The 21,654-nt window shown below is 33.1% G+C and overlaps 2 protein-coding genes across 4 annotated transcripts in view; one reads left to right on the forward strand and one right to left on the reverse strand.

Moving 5' to 3' along the window:
- The first annotated feature begins 886 nt into the window (after positions 1-886).
- On the forward strand, positions 887-3,941 carry LOC120624086 (CRAL-TRIO domain-containing protein C3H8.02). Its single transcript, XM_039890425.1, has 4 exons — positions 887-1,327; positions 1,865-2,074; positions 2,249-2,460; positions 2,927-3,941. The coding sequence occupies exons 1-4, from the start codon at positions 1,172-1,174 to the stop codon at positions 3,021-3,023; spliced, it is 675 nt and encodes a 224-aa protein (XP_039746359.1). The 5' UTR covers positions 887-1,171; the 3' UTR covers positions 3,024-3,941.
- A 5,440-nt stretch (positions 3,942-9,381) lies between these two features.
- Positions 9,382-21,654, reverse strand: part of LOC120623785 (tyrosine-protein kinase Btk29A) — a 33,946-nt gene continuing 21,673 nt past the window's right edge. For all 3 annotated transcript variants that reach the window (XM_039890019.1, XM_039890020.1, XM_039890021.1), the window contains 8 exons: positions 21,080-21,208; positions 19,288-19,481; positions 17,944-18,115; positions 16,277-16,475; positions 12,673-12,768; positions 12,415-12,556; positions 12,199-12,332; positions 9,382-11,298 (listed from right to left, as the gene is read on the reverse strand). In XM_039890019.1, coding sequence (XP_039745953.1) covers positions 11,197-11,298; positions 12,199-12,332; positions 12,415-12,556; positions 12,673-12,768; positions 16,277-16,475; positions 17,944-18,115; positions 19,288-19,481; positions 21,080-21,208 — 1,168 coding nt within the window. In that variant the 3' untranslated portion in view covers positions 9,382-11,196. The remainder of the gene's footprint in view (positions 11,299-12,198; positions 12,333-12,414; positions 12,557-12,672; positions 12,769-16,276; positions 16,476-17,943; positions 18,116-19,287; positions 19,482-21,079; positions 21,209-21,654) is intronic.

Raw genomic sequence — 21,654 nt, forward strand, 5'->3', positions numbered from 1 at the left:
TAACCTAAATATATTGTAAACAGCATGTTAACAATATAGGTACCCATGTTTAAATAATGAATTCAGTAAATTTCCTGACAGCTGCTAATGCTGAGAAACTAATTGGAAACTAATCTAATCATACCTAATTTACGGGACACAAAACCTAGGAATACATCTGTGTATAAATATCATCTTCATCATCGTCGTCGTCATCATCGACAGCCTATAACAGTCCACTAAATGACTAAAAACCTCTCTCTCCCCTTAGTTTAAAGATCACCTAGAGGGCAACTAGATGGAAAAGTTACTGAATCGGGCAGTTGGTAGGTATAGTAATGCCCAAAATGAATAATGTATCTCTTGACAGAGATTAAAACCCACATATGATTTTTACCTTATTGGTTTAATTATCACTCGATCGGTCTCTTATCCACGAGCCAATAATAAAATTCTGCAATAAAAAAAAATTTTGACGTTCGATTGCTTCTTACAATCTTGACCCCCTTTTTTGGTTTGTATGATGTGGTGAAGAGTAACGTTTATATTAAATTATTTAGTGACATGTACAAATATGCCGGTATTCTTCTTTTCTTTTAAACAAAATACGTAAACGTGAAGAATATTTTGTCTTTTAGCCTTAGCGTTTCTACCAATTTCGTATAAAACTCAAAAAGCAACATGGCGTCAAAGAAAGTTGAACGAATAATCTTACCAATCATTCAATGCCAAATGGTCAAGAAAATATGAGCGAACAATATGATATACATACGCTAAAGAGATCTGAAGATATTGATTTTGTATAGTTGTAAGCACTAACTGAAGCATTGATTTATTGTTGCCTGAGGAAACTAAGCCTTGGCCTAAATATATTGTAATCTTTGTTAACTGTCAACCATAGACCTAGAACAAATAGCCAACCAATTAGACTTTGACAAAATGCGCAGAACCAAGAATCGAGATTTGACATTACACATTCAATAGTGTCGATGTTTTTAAAATTTTAATCTTTTTATCTTTAAATTTTGGTTTCCAACTGATCTGTAAATACTATTGTGAAACTTGCTGAAAAATATTGTAACAAAGTCTTGTGTTGTATTTTTCCCCTCACATTCCGACGATTACATTTGAATGTTGTAGTCATTGAGTCCCATTTTTTATCATCATATTATCTCCCTTATTATTATAAATAATGGCAGAGGAACCAAAATCTGTTAACGAGGAAGATTTAAGGCAGGTAAAGGAAAGAATGAAATTAATTGTGGAAGCAGATCCAGCTCAATACCACAACGACTATTCATTGAAGAGATATCTGAGAGCGTTTAAAACAGTCGACAGTGCATTTCAGGTACCAATTTTGTTTTAATTCAATTAAAACCGTATTGAAGAAACATTTATAAAGTAAATTATTGAAATAGTCTTCATTTCTTTACTCATAACTTATTTGTGTTGTTTTTCCTAGTAGTACACAATTAGGATCTTACACATTCGAAGTAGTTGATATAAACTGATAAACTGGTGTGAATCTTACTATAAATGGCTATGGATAACAACCCAGGATGGTTTGATTTTTGTGTTATGTTTGTGAACTTTGCTTACAAGCTGCAGGAGAGAATTGTACACCACGTTGGAGTCCTCTGAGAAGTTATTAATAAGATGCCTTATCCTTATCGTCTTCATACAAAACCCTTAATTTGTCAATGTTAGTTTGACCAAACTCTTTGACCAAATTGTATATAGATAAACTAGCTTAACTAGCAGAAAAGTTACTAAATAGGGAAGTATGTTGCTTTTATTTGCAAGCCATGATAATACATATTTAATATTAGCATGCCTTACAAATGATTAAAATGGGTTATTGTGAAAAGCTTTGATTTTATTTAAGGCCATATTAAAAACAAACAAATGGAGAGTTGATTATGGTGTAAATGAGTTACATGACAATAAAGAACTAATAGAAAAGTATAAAGACAAAGCTAGAGTTCTAAGACACAGAGATATTGCTGGAAGACCAATTGTGTACATCCCAGCAAAAAACCATAGCTCGAGTGACAGAAATATTGATGAACTTACAAAATTCATAGTATATTGTTTGGTAAGTAATTTTCAAAAACTGAATACTTGTTTGTTTCTTACATTTAATAATATCATTAATAAACACCAGGCATACTGATTTGTATATATATGGTGAAAATGTTACTAACTAAACTAAAAATTCTTTTATAGAAAACCATCTCCAGTTATGTCAATTTTCTTTTGTACTTTGTAGGAAGATGCTAGTAAGAGGTGTTTTGAGGAGGTGGTGGATAATTTGTGCATTGTTTTTGACTTGAATAATTTTACGTTATCTTGCATGGATTACCAAGTTCTTAAAAACTTAATATGGCTGCTGAGCAGACATTATCCAGAAAGGCTTGGAATCTGCCTCATTATTAATGCTCCAGCATTTTTTTCTGGTTGTTGGGCAGTCATAAAAGGATGGTAAGTTGCAAAGTTTTCCCAATTTAAAAGTTTCATAAATAATGGTTTCATTTATTGAATAGGAAAATAACTTGGAGGAACTTTGTTACATCTTCTTCACCCCACATTCCAGAAATACCCAAACCTTTTTAGTTTTGAAGCCTGGCTTCCCTGCAATACTACTAAATCCTTAATCTACTTAAAGTTGCATTGCTATATTTTCTTTAGAACTTATTTTTTTTAATTTGGAACTAAACAGTGATTCAAATATAAAAATAAAATATTTGTGCTTAGCTGGTAGCCTGTTAAATGAGTTAGGTGTAGACTATGCAGCATTAATCTTTTAACCTCTCACTATGTCAACTTGTGCTAAAGTTTTTTTCGAAAAACATACCTTGAATCTCAATTGACTGATTGGTCATAATATCACTGAATTGGATTCTTTTTTTATTGAATGTATGTGTAAGTAAAAATAACATGATTACAGGCTGGATGAAAATACTGCAAGAAAAGTGACTTTTGTCAACTCTGAAATGGAACTATGTCAATATCTTATACCAGACATCCTTCCCACCGATATTTAATAGAGGTACTATTTATCTAATTTACCTTACCTTATTTTACTGTAAATGTAGCTTAGCCCTATTATGCCTTTCAACTTGTGTGTTGGGATGCATCATAAACTAAATAGTAACATCAATTTCAGCTATTATTGCTGTTCATACCAACTATACCTAATATTTGCTTTGAGTCAATGGATTTTGTTTGTAAAAACTGAATATGTTAATAATAACATAATAAGTACCACCATAAAAGCAAAGCTAATGTATGCTTATTATGACTGTTTGTTTTCTTTATTGGAAATAAAATCAAATAACCATTTTGCAAGCCTAATAGGATCTAGTCATTACAAAAATAATTTTCTACCTTAATGTTTCGTTTGACAACAGTTTATGTTAAGTAAAATATTAAAAATTGCAATTTAGTATGTTAAAAAACTTAAGTATAAGTATATAGTAAGAACGATAATGTATATTATGTCAGTCAAAATTTACTTTAACATTTGAATGTACATTAAAAAGATTTCAATCTAGTTCATATTTATTATATTTACTATGATTTGTATAGGTTGTAAATAAATAATACTTTGCATACTGTTGCAATTCTATTATCAAGCAACAAATATAATGTATTTACTTAGTAATGTTAGTATGAATATTTTATTATCATTCCTCACACAAAATCTATGTACTTGATGTTATGATTTAATTATAAACTATTTAACAGATAAACTAGGCAACATATTTGTATGCATTTATTTGTAAAATAAGTACTTTATTGTATTTAAATTCCTATCATTTATTATTTCCGTTTTTAAGTCACACCAGGACAAAAAAACTGTATTTGTGAACATATGCAATAATAACAGGTTAATACAAGCAATTAATGCAGACTTTCACATTAAAAATTTTACTTTAATTTTACCAGTGGCGTGAAATCATATATTGATTAAATATAATTTTAACTTTTCTCGTGCTTTTTATTTATGTCAATATAAATCCGAAATATATTTACTAAATATCGCTGTTGTAAAAAAAAAATATGAAATTGCCTACTTTTAAATGTTATGCACGATATAAAGTTATTATACTTTTTTGGATTTAACTAAACTAAGTTAGTGTCAAATACCGCATTATAATTTTTTAATGAGTGTACGAAGTACCCTATTAAATGATAATTCCAAAAACATGCAGATAATGTCGCGGATAAGAAAATCTGCAAAAAGATCAATCGAATATTCGTTAAAAATACTTTTTGAAGATAAAAGATGAAATAATGATAAAATTCGTAACTCAAACAAAGGTTAACCTTCTTATAATCAATAATCTTATCAACTTTTATCCAATAAAATGTTTTTGTGATATAATAAAATGAATAGGTATTATCGTAAGGCCAACCATTCACAGACAGGCAACATACATGGCATTAAGCATTTGCAACTGCTCTGTGTAATTTCATCGTGCGGTCAACCACTTACTAGACATACACTGACTTTTCGGGTTGCGGACTGTCCCTGCACAGTTAATCCCCACACCCATGCTGAGTAAAAATAGAGCTGTAATAGAGTTACTTCCTCCACTTTACTACTGATAGCAGACTGTTGACTGTTGGCTGTGCAGCAGTTATCAATGGCAGACTCAAGCTGTTGACTGTGACTGCACAAACGGTCCGTGTATTTTGATCACAAACTGAAATGCTTGAGCAGTTATTGTATGACCGTTCTAAGAAGTATCGGATGAATTTATGCCGAAAATTGCCGGTCGAGTTTGTTTGTTACACATTTGAACGTAAATTACATATTAAAATCCAAACTCAAAAATATGTTGATATTTAGGAAAAAGAAAACGAAGTCCTTCTTTTTATGATATATTTACTTATAAAACAGTTATGTATACAAATTAATTGTTGTATTTGCATATTCAAAGCAAACACCTTCAAACAAAGTATTCATATTGTAATCATAATAATTTTATTATATTGTACTGTCGACGTTGTGTTTATGTATACGTAAAATATTACAAAGCATTCGGTAAATAGATCTAAATTAGATTAATTTTAAATTAGACAACATATTGTATTAAATTAAATGATTACATTACTTATGTTATATAGACGTGAGAAGGAAATATTAAAATTAAAATAACATTATTCAGTCACAAATACACTAAATTATATCTACAAAAAATCAAGTATAAAGTATGTACCTATACAAATAATTGGCACAGTTCTGTGTCGCTACTATGTGATGGATCCCAATTCCAACAAAAATGATTAGAAACATCCCTTTTAGTGTGGGGTAAATCGCTACCCAACACATTCAATAATTTACAATATAATCTCTATCACATGTAACATCCTTCTTCTATCCTTTATTGGGACGGTATTTACTTATCCACTTTTTAAGGGATCAGAAAGAATAACGACATTTATTGCTAAAGGCTGAACCCTAATTAAATACATGAACTTCACATTAACGATATGCAAGATTGAATCATAATTAGGTAATGGATAAAATGATTAATCAAGGAGTATATTATGTTCGAGTTTCGTCTCTTGATATTTGTAAATCGACAATTGCTTAATAGACTGACAAGGCAGTAATAAGACATCTTGTTGGTTCCACTAAAAATGACTAGGTTTTAATCACTCGAAATACTTACTATTATGAATATTCGTCCACTACAGTGCATATTTTGTAACTTATATTAATTATACAACAAAAAAAGAAACAGAAACTGAGATTTATTTTGAGACTGCCCGATTTACATAGAGACTTCCAACTATCATGCTCACACGGAGATAGAAATATAAATTTTTTAACTGATAAACGGCTCCAAGTAGTTAAAATTGGTATGAAGGCACCAGCTGTTGGCGATACTTGGGATGGTAAAAACCGACCAATAGATTCTCCAATTTTTATTGTTTAACTGAGTTCTCGGGGAAGGAGGTTAAACTAACATTTAATATAATCCCTTAAATAAGATGCAAGGGATTTAATTGACAGAAGTATCCTACGTATTATCATAGCTATTATATTTAATAAAATCGATACTTCAACATAACGATTGTCCTTTCTCTAACCGCCCCATTAAACCTTAACCTTAGCGACCGGTCCATTAAACCTTCCCCATCTAAAGAACTACATAAGTTAGGTTACTTCAACGCTGCTCTGCTGAAGTTATTTTAAGTTACAGGGTTGAAATTACTAAGAATAAAATCAGGACAATTTTTTTATGGTTCCATAGTACTATCTGAATAAAATGCAAACAAACGCAGCACAATAGTTCAAATCAATTAAATTAGTTACTGTTCTTATGAATTATCTGTTTATTTAATTTTATTAGTGTTAGTATCCAATACCATTATTTATTAATTTTGGTCAAAATTTCGGATACTGCAGTATACATACAGTATACAGACATAATAAATAAAAATAACGTGTATTATGATCAATTGCAAGAATGGAAGTTTTTTTTGGTTCTATTATTGTATGTTATTAACAATAAAACATAATTTTTGGACTTAAAATATTGATGAATCCTTTATGGTCTCTTAATGAAAACCACACATCGACATAATATTTACAAGACTTTTCCCATTTCTCTAACCGCAATAGAGATATGCTTCTAAGTGTAATCTAAAAACCATTTTATCACACACTAAGCACAGAGCACATTGTATGAAACCTAAAGCTCCTCATATATTTCATTATACGCGGTTAAATCTACTTATAAGGATATTAATGCATTTATAATAACCAAACATGACATGATAAGTAATTCGATTAGATCCGTGTGTGATAATACGTATGCATGGCGGCTAGACAACATCAAACCCAGGAAAATTCGAATCAACAAGTAAACAATTAGATACATGTGTACCTACAGCACAGTGCGTAGTGTAAGTTCCATTTTTAAGACTAGGCAAATAATACTCTCTGATATCACTTACGTAAAACTACTTTTGGGCCTCTTTTCTCGAGATATTAGCGAAAACCCGTATATCGCAACGTCTGACACTAATGATAGACTTTTATACATTTCTAACAATGAAATAACATTGTAAATAAATTTAAATTTGCTAATTTCAATGTCGTGTTGTTGCAATTTCCTTTAATTTTGGTGTTGTAATAAAGTCGTTCATAAAATACTAATTTAATACTTTCCAATTAATAGTATATTAAAGTAAATTTTCATAAAAGGCAGTGGACGGTTAACCTGGTTGAACAGAAAGATTCCCATCTCTATATTATGATAATTCTTTCTGTCGCTTTACACCACCAGGATAGGTTTTCCGTGTTTGAGTTTGTGTATTATGTTAAACGAAGCCATAAATTATATATACAAAGGAACCATTATGTAAACAGCATCAAAATTGATTTTAAAATAAGGCAGCAATTACTATCTTGAATATTGGTACAATTCTATAATTTTGAATAGTTTGTTTATTATACTCTAAGTTTCCTTAAATCGATATTTCGGTAGCTTAGTTTATGAACTAGAATAATTTAGAGTGAATGAGATTATGTTTGTATCAAGAAATGCAAAGATAGCGCAAAGAGTTAGACATATCAACTGCTGTTTGTCAAACATCCCACATTATAGAAGGTCTGTTCCTGTTTGATGTAAGAAATTTAAACATAATCTCAACTCAAACAAATAAACAACAAAAAGCATATATCTCATTGACCTTCTATAAAGATGTCTCATCTCTCTCATTTGAATTCCATGATTTAGCAATTTGACATTACTGTAAATTTACATTGTTAGAATATTTTTATCACACCTGCAAGTTCTCTTTTTTATGTCTAAGCTTCTTGTATTACTAGTAAATATACTAGATAACTAGTTAAATTCTTTCAATGACAGCTAATTTTAATTTGAACCAAATCAAAAATGTTTAGAGAATAAAATATTTTGTACAGTGTTATAATATTTAACCATTACGATATATTATGATAAAATAGTAAGTATAAAATTCTTAATAGTCAAATCAAATGTGCATTATTTTTCAGAGTAATAAACATAGTGACCACGATTTACTTCGAACGTTGACCTAATTATTTTATTTCATTATTTAATTTTTAGATATAAAACAACAGCGTGTTCTTATTTATATCAAGACAAATATAGTACTTGTATATTCCATTATTAAACTATAATATAAACGTGACTGTTACAGTGATCAACTGTAATTAGAAAATATTTAAAATGGTGTGCAAATGCAAAAATTTATTAATTATCTGTCAGAAATAGTTACAATTTAACGAACCGTACGAACTTCTTCGGGAAATTTATTGGGATTTAATTTTATACTCGTTTATCGTTATTCAAAAATTTTATCAAATAATAATATATAAAAACAAGAGAACTCGTATCACACAATTTTTTTCCCCGAAAAACCGTCAAGCTGAGAAAAGGGACAGTGATATTCAATTACCGTTGGACAAGTGGTTTTTGGGTGCAAAATATTCGAATATATTTAAAAAAAACCACAATACATTTTGTGATAATATACAATTGAATGCGTCTTTCAATATTTGTATATTTTGTACAAAATTTTATTGGGCATTTGTATTTTCTTTCGTACTAATCAGTCGTTATGTATAATTAATGCAGTTTTATATTAATCGACCAAGCTGATATTATAAATGCAAGCGTGTGTATTAATTTATTCGCTACCACTGCAAAAAGTTCTAACGCTGAACCAGGAAAAATAATTGAGGCAAAACGAATCTTACGCATACAAAGCCCAGCAAGAAAAAGCTTTTAGCTTTAGTACGCCATATATAATGAACCACCATAATATCTATACCAAAGTTATATGCTTGAAAAAAGTTCCATTATTTTAAGTAAGACCAGAAAAAATCGAAATTGATGAAATATCGCATTTTATGTTATAGGTTCAACGTACATGTAAATTTACTTAGTATCAAGCAATTTTAAACTATTTATCTGCCTGACTCTAAGCCAATCTCAGGCTTAAGGTTAGCTGTAGGATGGTAGATAGCATTTGATTTCAAAATTACATAATAAGTTGATATTTCACGTTCTTAAAACACGCTTCAAGTACATTTTGTAATGTCTCGTACTATTTTGCATTTCTTGTTGTCACTTAAATATTCCAAATACTCTAAAGGAGTAATTTCCTAAACTCAAACTATATGTATAAAGCTTGCATTGCTATGTGTATCACCCTACAGCTTCCATAGTCACGCCATCTAAAATAAATAAATCACCGCTTTGATATAAGCGAGAATAGCACGAGCTTTGTATGAAAAGTCCTTCATTTTTTTATCTCTAGTTATAAAAAGTATTGGCTATTATTTACTTTTCTATTATAAGCTACGGACAAATATATTAAATATTTGCTATAATAATGTCAAATTGAATAGTATTTATTATGCGAAATATTTGATATTTTTGTTAGCTACTGCTGATTCGGAATGAATATACTAAATCTATATTATTTCTAAAGGCATTGGTATTCCAGAATATTTGAAAAATACTGCTAGCTAGTGATTAAAAATTGGAATGTAAAAAAATAGACAACATTTAAAAACCACATTTAAGCCAACAAACTTCAAATTGTAAAAATAAAAAATACGAACGTAAAATTTCAATATTACGTCGTTAAATAAAATATAAACTTGTTTAAATCAAATTCATGAAATTATCTATTTATATTCGCATGTCTATGTAAAGTACCTACTACGTAAGTAGTAACTTAGAATAGGTAATAGTATTATTAGTACAAATGTTTTACTGCAATAGTTGAAGCTAAATACCATACCTAACCAATCCGAAACGCGTTAACGCGGTGCGCGAGTGAATGTTTCATGTTGGCTTGACGCTGCTGGCACCATTTACCCAATAGCACAGGCCTTTGCTCGCTATTCAAGGAGTTAGCTCAAATGTCATTTTGTAGTCATACAAAAACAAACCACTAATGAAATATTAAAACAAAAGAATCTGGAACATTAACGAGAATTGTCATATTTGTTTGTACCGAATTATCAAATCATGACTATTGGTTGTCCATATGAAATGCTTTGATTGGACTGTTTAACTGATAAAAGTCACAAAGGCGCAAGCCAGATAGTTATCCTTATGGCTGACATCATTTTGCTGGTATTCATATGTTGGTGTTTTTGTACATGTACATCATAAGTACCATTTAGCTATCTAATATTTCAAGATATTGACACGTACTTAAAACAAGATCAGGCACATTTTCAATACCTACATAACGCCATGCGTGTTAAAAACACTATCTACACCCAGCACTTGACGGTAGGTTTGTTATTGGTCATTTAATTTGACGAGTGTTCTAAGCTGACCGGACCTAAGCAGTTCATGAGTGGCTGCATAGATTCTATAATTTATATGCATTCAATGATGAAGTTGATATCAATTCGGTAACTGAATAAAAGTAGGGCTACCCTCTACACAATTGGGCCAATTCTGATGTACACAAATGTCTAAATTGCCAAAACAAAGATAGTAATATATATTTATATATTCCACACATAACGTATTGAAAAGTATACACTACCACTATTTTTACACCTGCTGATTTAGTTTAGCTTAGAGATTGGTGAACAGCAGCATTGGCCCAATATTTCACGTGGAAAAGAAAATATAAATAAATATACTCAATAAATCATTCGATCTAGATTTATACAAGGCTGGTTGTGAAGGGGGTATTATAGTATTCATGATACTTGAGTTGCACAGTTCTAGAGTTTCCTGAGTGCTGATCCCAAGACAAAGTTAGGAGAGAAATAACTTAACAACGCATTCATTAAAAAAATACGCGGTGACAACCAGCAGCATAATATCTGTATTAATTTTGATAACATTGAGGTACTACATTATATAAAAACTCAACTCACACACACTCACTTTTACACACACATACATGTATGTGATTTTAAGATATCACAATTAGTTAGGGTCTGTCATTTTGTGGGTAACTATTATATGAGAACTGGAAAAACGTAACTTGGAGTAATACAATCATTACCCTTTGTTTAATGACTTTGTATAGTGTAAGGAGTAGCGCAGTCTTGATTAGTGTTGAGCCTTAGACAGGCGAGGCGTGCAGGCGTCTGTTGCGGGGCAGTGTGGAGGAGTTGGCGGGCGTGACGGCAGGGGAGTGCGGGGGGGTTCGCAACAGCAGCAGCAGCAGACGCAGTCAGTCGGCCAGTACACTGTGCGCCACGCCCGAGAGCTCCTCCTTCAGAAGACGGAACGACGGCCGATCCTCGGGTGCGTGTCGCCAACAAGCCTTCATTACCTGGAACCATAACAACGGTGTATTTAAAAAAAATAATAGGACCTTATATTTTTTACTAACGTAATCTTAGATATTAATTTTTTTTTATTATTATTTTTTTTAAATTGTTGTTAATTTTACTTATTTTTTTCTTTTCTTGTATTGTTTCTAAGTTTGTGCAATAAAGTATTCTAAATAAATAGATAAAATAAATATTATGTCTGGTGGGAGGCTAAGGCCAAGACGTGCTGCCGATAGGCGATACGGTACAATGACGCTTAGAAAACAATTAGGGGTATGGGTTTAAGATAATTGCCTCACTCCTAACAATCCGTTTACCCGTAATGCCCGTAGTGCCCGTAATGCCCGTTTTCACTAACGACGGACAAGGCAAGATTCCTTGGCATACGTTTATCTTTTACCAATCGATTTTGACTGAGTATTCATATAACCTAACTTGTCTATGATTCTTGTTACAAGGAATGTATTTTGTGTTTGTATTATCATATTTAAGGTTATTTAAAGAAAACTGAATTTGTATTTTTTGCATCTGTCAAGTGTAATTTCAGAAGAATCGGTGTCAGAAATTTAGATGGCGCCCAAGTTCATCATCTAAGAGTTGGTAAAATGTTATTTTTCTCTACACATAACATAAATCAGTAGGGATCCGATTTAAGCGTTTCCTAGTTGTAGTGAAAACGGGCATTAGTCCATCTTAGACTGTATCATCAGTTCAACAGGTGAGATTGCAGTCGAGGGTTAACTGAAGCGGAATAAACGAAAATAGTACATTAAGCTTATGATTTTAAATGAAAAAACCTATATGTACATCCGAAAAATGTATTTGTAAGCGGCTCAAATCAAAAGTGGCTCCTATTTCCAACTTTTAACAGCATATTAGTAAAACTTAAAACTTCTTACATTGTAAATTTCATTTAAGCATTCCTTGGGTTTTTCAAGCACATGTCCTTTCTGTACCATATCCACCACTTCAGAATTCTTCATCTTACCATAGGGTACTTTGCCACGAGTAAATACCTCCCACATTAACACTCCTGAAAGCAAAATTTATATTACATACTCGTATAAAGTTAGCATTAAAAAAGCCTCGCAAGTGAAATAGTATGACAAGCATACCGAAAGCCCAGACATCTGACTTAGATGAAAATCTTGTGTAGTTCAGAACCTCTGGAGGGGCCCACTTAATAGGAAATTTTGTACCGCCAGAACTTGTATATTGGTCATCTAAGACATATCGCGCGAGTCCGAAATCGGCAACCTAAAAAAACAAAATTTTTAAATTTAACCAAAAGTAAAGTTAATTTTTTTTCAAAGATTTTAATATTTATCAAAGCAATTAACTTAATAAATATAAAATACATGATATTTATATACCTTGACAACATTTTCCTCGGCAACTAAACAGTTCCTTGCGGCTAAATCTCGATGAATATAATTATGTTTTTCTAAGTATGTCATTCCTTTGCAAACCTGGAAGGCAATTAAAACTATTTGTTTCACTAATGTTGATTTGATATTTTAAAAATACATAAACATTACTGTAATCTTGTAGCGTTTGTCACAGTCAACGTCCCAGGAGACATTTTATACATGGACAAAGGTAGAAATGTTTATCTGATCCAAGTTTTACCTTGTAAAAAAACTTAATCATAAGAGGCATATTTATTTTTCCATATAACCTAATTCAAAACATTTTAAGTGTTTACCTAAGACAACCCTATTGAGGATAAACGACCGACACGCGCATAGTACCTTCGCTACGCGACCGTACCTAATAAAGTGACATAAGTCCCTTGATTTTATTTTTACATGTGATGACACAAAAACTATTAGCGTTTCGGTTTCACAGATAAGTCTCAGAGACAGTAAATAATGTATCTCTAAAGCCTGTGAAGTAATATTTCGGTTTTCATTTACACGTTGTATAATAATGGAGATACAATTTTCGTCTCTTACTTATGCTAGCCGTACTGAAAGAAGTGAGCTATGACTAACGAAGTATTGGATATGGGTAGCAATTCAATTTCAAAAATAAATCTAAAATTTAATTTCTTATTTTTTAAAGATGTTTTTTTTGTTATTGTAAGGTTGTGATACTGATAATTTGATATATAATACAGGATGTTTGGTGCATCGTGTGCCAAATCGAATCTGATGATTGGAGGGGTCTTTGGCTATCTCTTCAGCCCTCGTAAAAAAATCTTGCTCAAACGGTTTTTTTTTATACTGATTTTAAATTGTTTTTTTAAAAATTGTAAAAATTCTACATTTAAATTTTAATAAAAAATAAAGTTGTTAAGTATTAATTAATTTTCTTTTTAATCTTTAATTTGTAACGTTTTACGCTTCTTTTGAAACTAGAATTACACGCCAGCAACATCTAGTTTTTGTTTTACAGCCCCGCAAAGTTTTTTTTACGTAAAAAAATAAGCTTGAACGTCAACTTTCGGTTTTAATAAAAAAAAAACTAAAAGTGATCATGTTCTTCCAATTTTTTTAAAACATCTCTGGACTGTCCCCTTTCTAATGGTGTGCAATATGCCATGAAAAGTAATTAGTAACATCACTAATTTTCAAATTTTCTAAACTTGGTCGCAATTTTCTAATATTCAACAGGTGAAAGAAAAACAAGGGTTTGCGTAAATAACACTCACAATTCACAAGGCAGATGACATTTTCTGTCTCTTTCATAAAGTTATACGCCCGTTGTTCGTTTAAACAGGCAAAAATAGTTTTTTCACTCTAGTGAAGCGAAATCTATCTTCTATTCCTTTCTTGCATAGTGCAAACCTGTTTGAACCAATCGCGAACGGGCCCCGCGTCGCGTCGACACGGCGGCCATCTTATTTTTTAGTCGAGACATCACTGCCTCTGCTGCCTAACGTGTGTGCTAGCTTACTGTACTCCACGATTCTTTTATTTAGTTTTCGTTAAGTTTTGTTGTTTTTTGTTACGTTTTATTTACTTTTGGTGTTATTGTTAAACTTTGTTGACTTTTTTGTTGTTGCAATGACGACATACTCTAACGAGGAATATGCGGACATCATAATGGTTTATGGTGCAGCCCGTGGTGTCGCTCGTGCAGCGCAACGACTTTACCAGGAACGCTTTCCTGGTCGACGATTACCTGGCCGCAGAGTCTTCCAAGACACATACCGACGTTTACGCGAGACTGGGAGTGTCAATTTTCATGAACCAAGGGGACATGTTGTGCGACATAATGTTGAAGTGGACGAGAGAATACTGGCACTTTTTGAGGAAGACGACACAAGAAGCATTAGATATGTGGCGGCACAACTTGATATTTCAATATGGAAAGTGTGGAAAGTCCTTCGACAAAACGAAAAATATCCATTCCACGAGACTCCGGTTCAAGGTACGTAATTTAAAACCTTTGTTTGACGTTGCCTTTGTTTAGCAGGTATCCATAATCTTCTAGTGCAATTAATTACTGCTCAAGGGGAATTAAAAAGATTTTTGGTTGTTGCAGGTCTTGAGGGTGGCGACTTTGACAGACGAATGCACTTTTGTCGGTTTTTGTTACACACAGATGTGGATAATCCTGATTTTTTAAAAAGAATACTGTGGACTGACGAATCCAAATTTACCAGAGAAGGGATTCTTAACTTGCACAATTTACACCATTGGGCACCGAAACGGCAAAACCCACATGCCAAAAGACAGCAATCTTTTCAAAGACGGTTTAGTGTGAACGTTTGGGCAGGAGTGATTGGGAATCAGGTAATTGGACCGCACTACCTGCCTGATAACTTAAATGGCGATAATTATTTAGAGTTCCTGCAAAATGATCTGCCGGAATTATTGGCCGAGGTGCCCGTGTTTAATGAAGATGTGCCCATAGTATTTCAAAATGACGGCTGTCCCGCGCATTGGCGTTTAACTGTGAGGGAATACCTCGATAATGTGTTCCCCAATTCGTGGATTGGGCGCGATGGGCCTATTGCATGGCCTCCACGTTCCCCAGACTTAACTCCGTTAGATTTTTATGTCTGGGGACGTGCCAAAGAGCTAGTATACGCCACAGAAGTCCCAACGAGGGAGGTACTAATACAACGCATAGAAGCGGCCTTCGGTACAATTAAGAACGAAATACGGCTTCGGACTACAACTGTAACAATACGTCAAAGATGTCGGGCCTGCATTCGAAACAGGGGTGAACAATTTGAGCAGAATTTGTAAAAATTATGAAATAAATGTTTCAAATGCAATGTATTATTTTTATTTCAAGTAAAACCTACGAAATTTAAAAATTTTACCTGCTTGTGAGTTTTATTTACGCAAAAACTTGTTTTTCTTTCATCTGTTGAATATTAGAAAATTGTGACTAAGTTTAGAAAATTTGAAAATTAGTGATGTTACTAATTACTTTTCATGGCATATTGCACACCATTAGAAAGGGGACAGTCCAGAGATGTTTTAAAAAAATTGGAAGAACATGATCACTTTTAGTTTTTTTTTTATTAAAACCGAAAGTTGACGTTCAAGCTTATTTTTTTACGTAAAAAAAACTTTGCGGGGCTGTAAAACAAAAACTAGATGTTGCTGGCGTGTAATTCTAGTTTCAAAAGAAGCGTAAAACGTTACAAATTAAAGATTAAAAAGAAAATTAATTAATACTTAACAACTTTATTTTTTATTAAAATTTAAATGTAGAATTTTTACAATTTTTAAAAAAACAATTTAAAATCAGTATAAAAAAAACCGTTTGAGCAAGATTTTTTTACGAGGGCTGAAGAGATAGCCAAAGACCCCTCCAATCATCAGATTCGATTTGGCACACGATGCACCAAACATCCGGTATAGTGATAACTACATACGACAATCTTCGTCTAACTAAACAAACACACGATGTTTCAGAAAATATTCGATTTGTAATGCTATAAATCGATATTGTAGTGTGTAATATTAACGTAAACTAAAAATATGGTTATAAAAGTATAATATACAAACTTCTAACCTGTATGCACATGTCCAGCAGTACACCGGGTCCGAGTTGGTCAGCCGAAGTCCCACCGCGAACTTCGGCCGGCCGACTCTGTCGGGGTCTCACGTAAGTCAATAGAGAGCCGTGACGCATATACTCTGTTACGATGTATATTGGTCGATGTTTCGAACAAACGCCGTAAAGTTGCACTAGATTTGGATGTTGCAGTTTCCTAGAATAAATATTTATATAATTTAACACACTATTTATCTAATATATAGTCACAACTGTGCAATAAACAGTCTAAAGTTTCTTAGAAGTCCTACGTTGTCTGACTTTCACTGGACCTAATTTTTAAAAAACAAAACCAGCTTGGCCTTCAAAACTGTCCAAATACCCATTTTCATTTACGCCCTTTTAGACAAAACGGGTTTTTTTTTAAGTTCGTTTGTCTTTCAGTAAAGAATAAAATGTCGAATTTATTTCTCAAGGTTAAGTAATTCCTTAACCTTGAGAAATCAATTCACCTTTCTTTCCTTGACATTTACATAAGAGCATGATAATGTTTTTTGATGCTCTATGAAGACATTACTACATTGGCAAAAAATCAAGCACGTGTAACTAAAAAAGATCCGTTTTGCCGTAATTGCCAATTATTGCATCTTTGGTTTTGGGAAATGAAATAGTCTCTATTTTGTTTAGTGTTAGAAACTAAACTATAGTGAAATAAAAAAATATATAGGAAAATAACTTCAAAAGCGGGAACAGAGAATTAAAAGGGGGAGCTAATGGCGGCACAAAGATAGTGTTCAAAAGTTTGGAATGTTTAGTGTGTTTGGAATACAATGATGAAAATTTGATGCGACGCTCCAGCAGTCTTAGGTGTCAAGACATACCAGAATGCTCAGCATGCGTTGCATGTTATATGTTATAAATATTGTCTGACCTTACATGTCCCAGATTTTGAGTTTAGGATAACAGGTGTCACTTTAAGAGTTACCAAATGATATGCTTAAATTTAAGTGTAAGTTACATCATGGGTCATGAAAGAAGTCCACTTTTTACACATGACAGCCGAGTTGCGCAGTGGGCAGCGACCCTGCTTTCTGAGTCCAATTCCGTTCGATTCCCACAACTGGAAATTGTTTGTGTGATGAACATGAATGTTTTTAGTGTCTGGGTGTTCTGTATATTATATGTATTTATGTATATTATTCATAATAATATTCAACAGTCATCATAGTACCCATAACTCAAGCTACGCTTACTTTGGGGCTTGATGGCGATGTGTGCATTGTCGTAGTATATTTATTTATTGTTTATTTATTATTTTATACTCCGAAAATCTTTAATGGACTACCCGACACTAGGAAACTCCCTGTTTGCAGAACTTGTTTGTGAACTTTCAAGAGAAACGTAATCTGTGTCCGATATAGTACAATAGAACCGGTCTTTACAATAGAACGCTACGGTTTATTGTTGCAATATAACGGAGGCCATTATGTGCATTGCCGTCAATAACAAAAGAGTCCTAGAATGAGCAGGGTTTAAACGGTAGTCCACAGTTAGTACACAAAGTTAGAGATGCGGAAGATCGTAGCCTTTTCGCCTCCGAAAGGTAGTCTGAAATCTTAACCACTGGGCTATCGCCGATTTCTTAGTAGTAGGAATACGAACATTACTAGTTAGTTGATACTCACGTCATGACCTTCGCCTCGTCAATGAAGTCGTCTTCGGACATGGTGCCCTCCTTCATCATCTTGACAGCGGTGTCGATGCTGCCATGCCAACGGCCGTGGCGCACTACACCGAACTGCCCTGCGCCCAACTCTTCCAACAACACCAGCTCTGACGGGTCGATTTCCCATTTGTCTGTACACAAAAGTACCATAGGATACCTCAGACTATACTGTGGGAATTTGAGGCAGAAGACCGGCCGCGATGGAGACACTCCGTAAATAAAAAAGTATCGGAGTTTGAAGTTAAAAGGCGCGCAGAGCAAGTTGCTAGGCGTAATGAGATAAAGGCCAGACCATCGCCGGCCATATATTACAATATAATTGGTGCAGTACTGTCAAAGTGATCGCATATTTAAAAAAAAGAGTGGTTATGCCAGTCACTTGAGAGCACGTCAGGTAATAACATCTAGAAGGAGTCACTGTGGTCACACGGCCAGGAATATATATCCTCCTTCCTTTATCTTTCTAATCCTCCTCTATAAAGATTGAAACAGCGATTTATAAGTCAATCAGTCGTTTTAACGGTACAAAAATCAGAAGAAGCAAAAAAAAAATATGTTATTCTTATGGTAATTAAAAAAATGCGATGAGGATTATCTTAATATTAATATTAGGGGCTCATCTTTTCACAGATTTTTTTTTACACCCAAAAGATACTTTTGAGCCAGTTTGGAAAAAAAAAACTTTTTTCTGATCACCTTAATATATATATATTATGGGCACTTGATAGAAATAAATTTTAATTATTGAAGAGTAATATCGTCACAACGGTCCTAGGCCAATGTTCGATAATTTGAGACATGAAGAGATAGTGCTATCCTAAGAGACACAACTTACCTTCATCTATTAATTTACTTCAGTGTTTTGTTTAAAACAAAATTGGCACTATAGTTTGTCAATTTGAAAAATGATTGAGACAAAGACATTACTAAAATGGCACGGAACCTTTGCTTAAAAACTTTACTCAAGAGGTTTAGACATTTCTTTTAGCCCAAAGATAATTATATTATCGGCTTAACTATCAAACCTCATAGGCGCTGAGTGCTTTTTTCGGGGGACACAAAACCCTTGATAAAACATACCTTTAACATAAATATTATAAGTAAGAAAATTGTTATTTAAAAAGTAAACAAATTTATACGAAATCTCGTTTCAACGTTAAAATAGACGTAGATTTTTAACATGATGAGTTTTGAAATTTCTTAATGAAGTTATTTTCATACAAAAGAGATTTGCTACTTCAGCCGACGATATATTTTGTCTACGTTGTACAATAAAAAAGAGACATGAAAAAAAAATTTGTACCGTGAGAGAGTCCAGCGGTAGGCGGCGCCGGTCGATCGCACGGTGTGGTTTTGAGCCTCGAACACAGACCTCCGCTGTTGTGCTTATGGTAATTGATGAGTTCTGGAATACTCGAACAGCAGTGCTTGTCCGAAAGGTAGAACTCACCGCGGGCGTTCTGTTTTATGTGATAATGCTTGGTTTGAGGGTGATTGCTGAAAATTTATAAAGAAGTTGGCGATATGATTTTACGATCAATAGCATACGCAGTACGCTTAGTGTACGATTTGCAGGCGCAAATCGTAAAGTCGTTTTCCAGAGTATCGAAAGACTGAACTCCAAAGCAAAATTGACCTAACATTTCTTATCTTAGAGTTGAAAATTCTAAATCCTGTTTTTTTTACATGAGTGTTTTCTGAGCTTTCCTGTGTATGAATTTTTGATTTAAAACAAGATATCGAGTGTCGATGTCGAAACTCGAAACCTCTATCCAGGCGCGTACGAATCTCATACTAAGCCTACAGTAAACTGTTATTATTGCAATAAGAATATAGTATTGCGATACGAATATATAAATAGGAATAATATTCCTAAAAGAGAAATAGGAGAAAATCGACTTTCTCGGTTAATTATAATTTTCATTAGTAAATCATTTTCAAAACCATATTCTATTTTAGTTGAACTATGCATGGATCAAATTTTCTTCAAATACTACGGTCGTTGATAAACATTCTTAAATCAAATATGTAAATATCTTTACAACTAACACTTATAACATAATCTGGATAAATAATAATCACCGATAATAAGAGAAAGTAAGTATACTCAGTTAATAAATAACACTTACTTATTAGAGAATTAAATACGAGGATATCCGAACTAATATTATAAGTATTTATGTATATTATTCATAAAAATATTCATCTGTCATCTTAGTACCCATAACACAAGTTACATTTACTTTGGGGCTAGATGGCGATGTGTGTATTGTCGTAGTATATTTATTTATTTATAAAAAAACGAAAGTATGTTTGTTGGTTTGCCCTTCTTCACCGCAGCAACAGAGCAACATATTAGCATTTTTTTTTTTTATTAAATGTACAGTGTAACGGATATGTTCGACATATGACAGTTATATTAAGCACATACCCAACCATAAGTGCTTTATATCGGTGTCTAAGCGGCAACGTACCAAGAGCTAAATCCCTGTCTGTGTCGGAAGGTGTCGTAACCGAAGCCTCGCATCAGACAAAGAGTTTATGGGCCGGAAGAGGCTACTTTTTAAACCGATACAAAATGCATCCCCTATCGGATGTATTTTGTTATCAAAAACATCTTTCAACGCAAATCTGATATTTTCGCTTAGTGTTCAAATTGCTAGATGGAATTTTGAGAACGTCAATTTAACGTAAGTAGATGTACGGTACTGACTAGATTTAGACATGCACAGTTTAATAAATATGGCCGCCACAACAGAGCGGGGATCGGTTGAGCGTTGGCAGCGGTAGAAGCAACACGTAGTGGATACATTAGATTTGTGTATTTAAATATGTAATCACCAGTGTTAACAATAAATAGCGTTCTACAACTATTACTCAAAGCACTTCTTTTGTTTGAATAAAACTATTATAATTACGACTATAGTGAGCGAGTACACTATAGTAGACTTTATTGAATGGTCCTCGCACGCAGCATCTTTCGATTTCTATAACAAAACTAGTGAATGATAATTTCATAATATCAATCACATACGATTCTTAAGTTTAAATCTATCTGTTGACGTATATGAAAGTTAATAAATAAACTCACTCACACTTTGGTATATAAAGATAGTGTGTACATTCCCTTAGTGGATGAGTTTCGTACTACGAAGCAGCCCTCTTTGTCCTCTTGTTTGAGTAATGACTCTGCACGCTGTCGAGACATCTCGCCCACGTACCATCTGCAACGCAAAGTAAGGCAGTCGGTCAATTAGAGGAGGTTTTCATCTCTGTGCCATGATAACCATAAATCATAGCGCAAGAAAACAACGAACTGGGCCCTGATTTGCGTTAAGTGCGTCCAGCGTATGATTTGACGCATTAACTTTAGGTACAATTTGTGACGTTAAAAATTACAGACTAGCATCATCATCAGCCATTGTGCGTCCACTGCTGGACATATCAAGTCAATAAGACTATTTAATATTTAAGTTTAGTATTAAGTAACTTTAGATTAGGATAAATTTCATATTTTATTTTTGTAAGATTGTTCAATAAAGGCTATTATTATTATTATCATCATCAGCCATTGTGCGTCCACTGCTGGACATAGGCCTCTTTCAAGCAGCGCCAACTATTCCTATATTCGGCTTTCCTCATCCAGTCGATGCCTGCCACTTTTCGGAGG

This window comes from Pararge aegeria, chromosome 5 (assembly GCF_905163445.1).
Source record: "Pararge aegeria chromosome 5, ilParAegt1.1, whole genome shotgun sequence".
Classification (NCBI taxonomy): Eukaryota; Metazoa; Arthropoda; class Insecta; order Lepidoptera; family Nymphalidae; genus Pararge; species Pararge aegeria.

Excerpts from the sequence above, each read along its gene's own strand:
- LOC120624086 (XM_039890425.1), top strand. The coding sequence starts at position 1,172 with ATGGCAGAGGAACCAAAATCTGTTAACGAGGAAGATTTAAGGCAGGTA. Across the intron at positions 1,328-1,864 it reads CAGTCGACAGTGCATTTCAG|GCCATATTAAAAACAAACAA; the intron begins GTACCAATTTTG and ends ATTTTATTTAAG. Across the intron at positions 2,075-2,248 it reads AATTCATAGTATATTGTTTG|GAAGATGCTAGTAAGAGGTG; the intron begins GTAAGTAATTTT and ends TGTACTTTGTAG.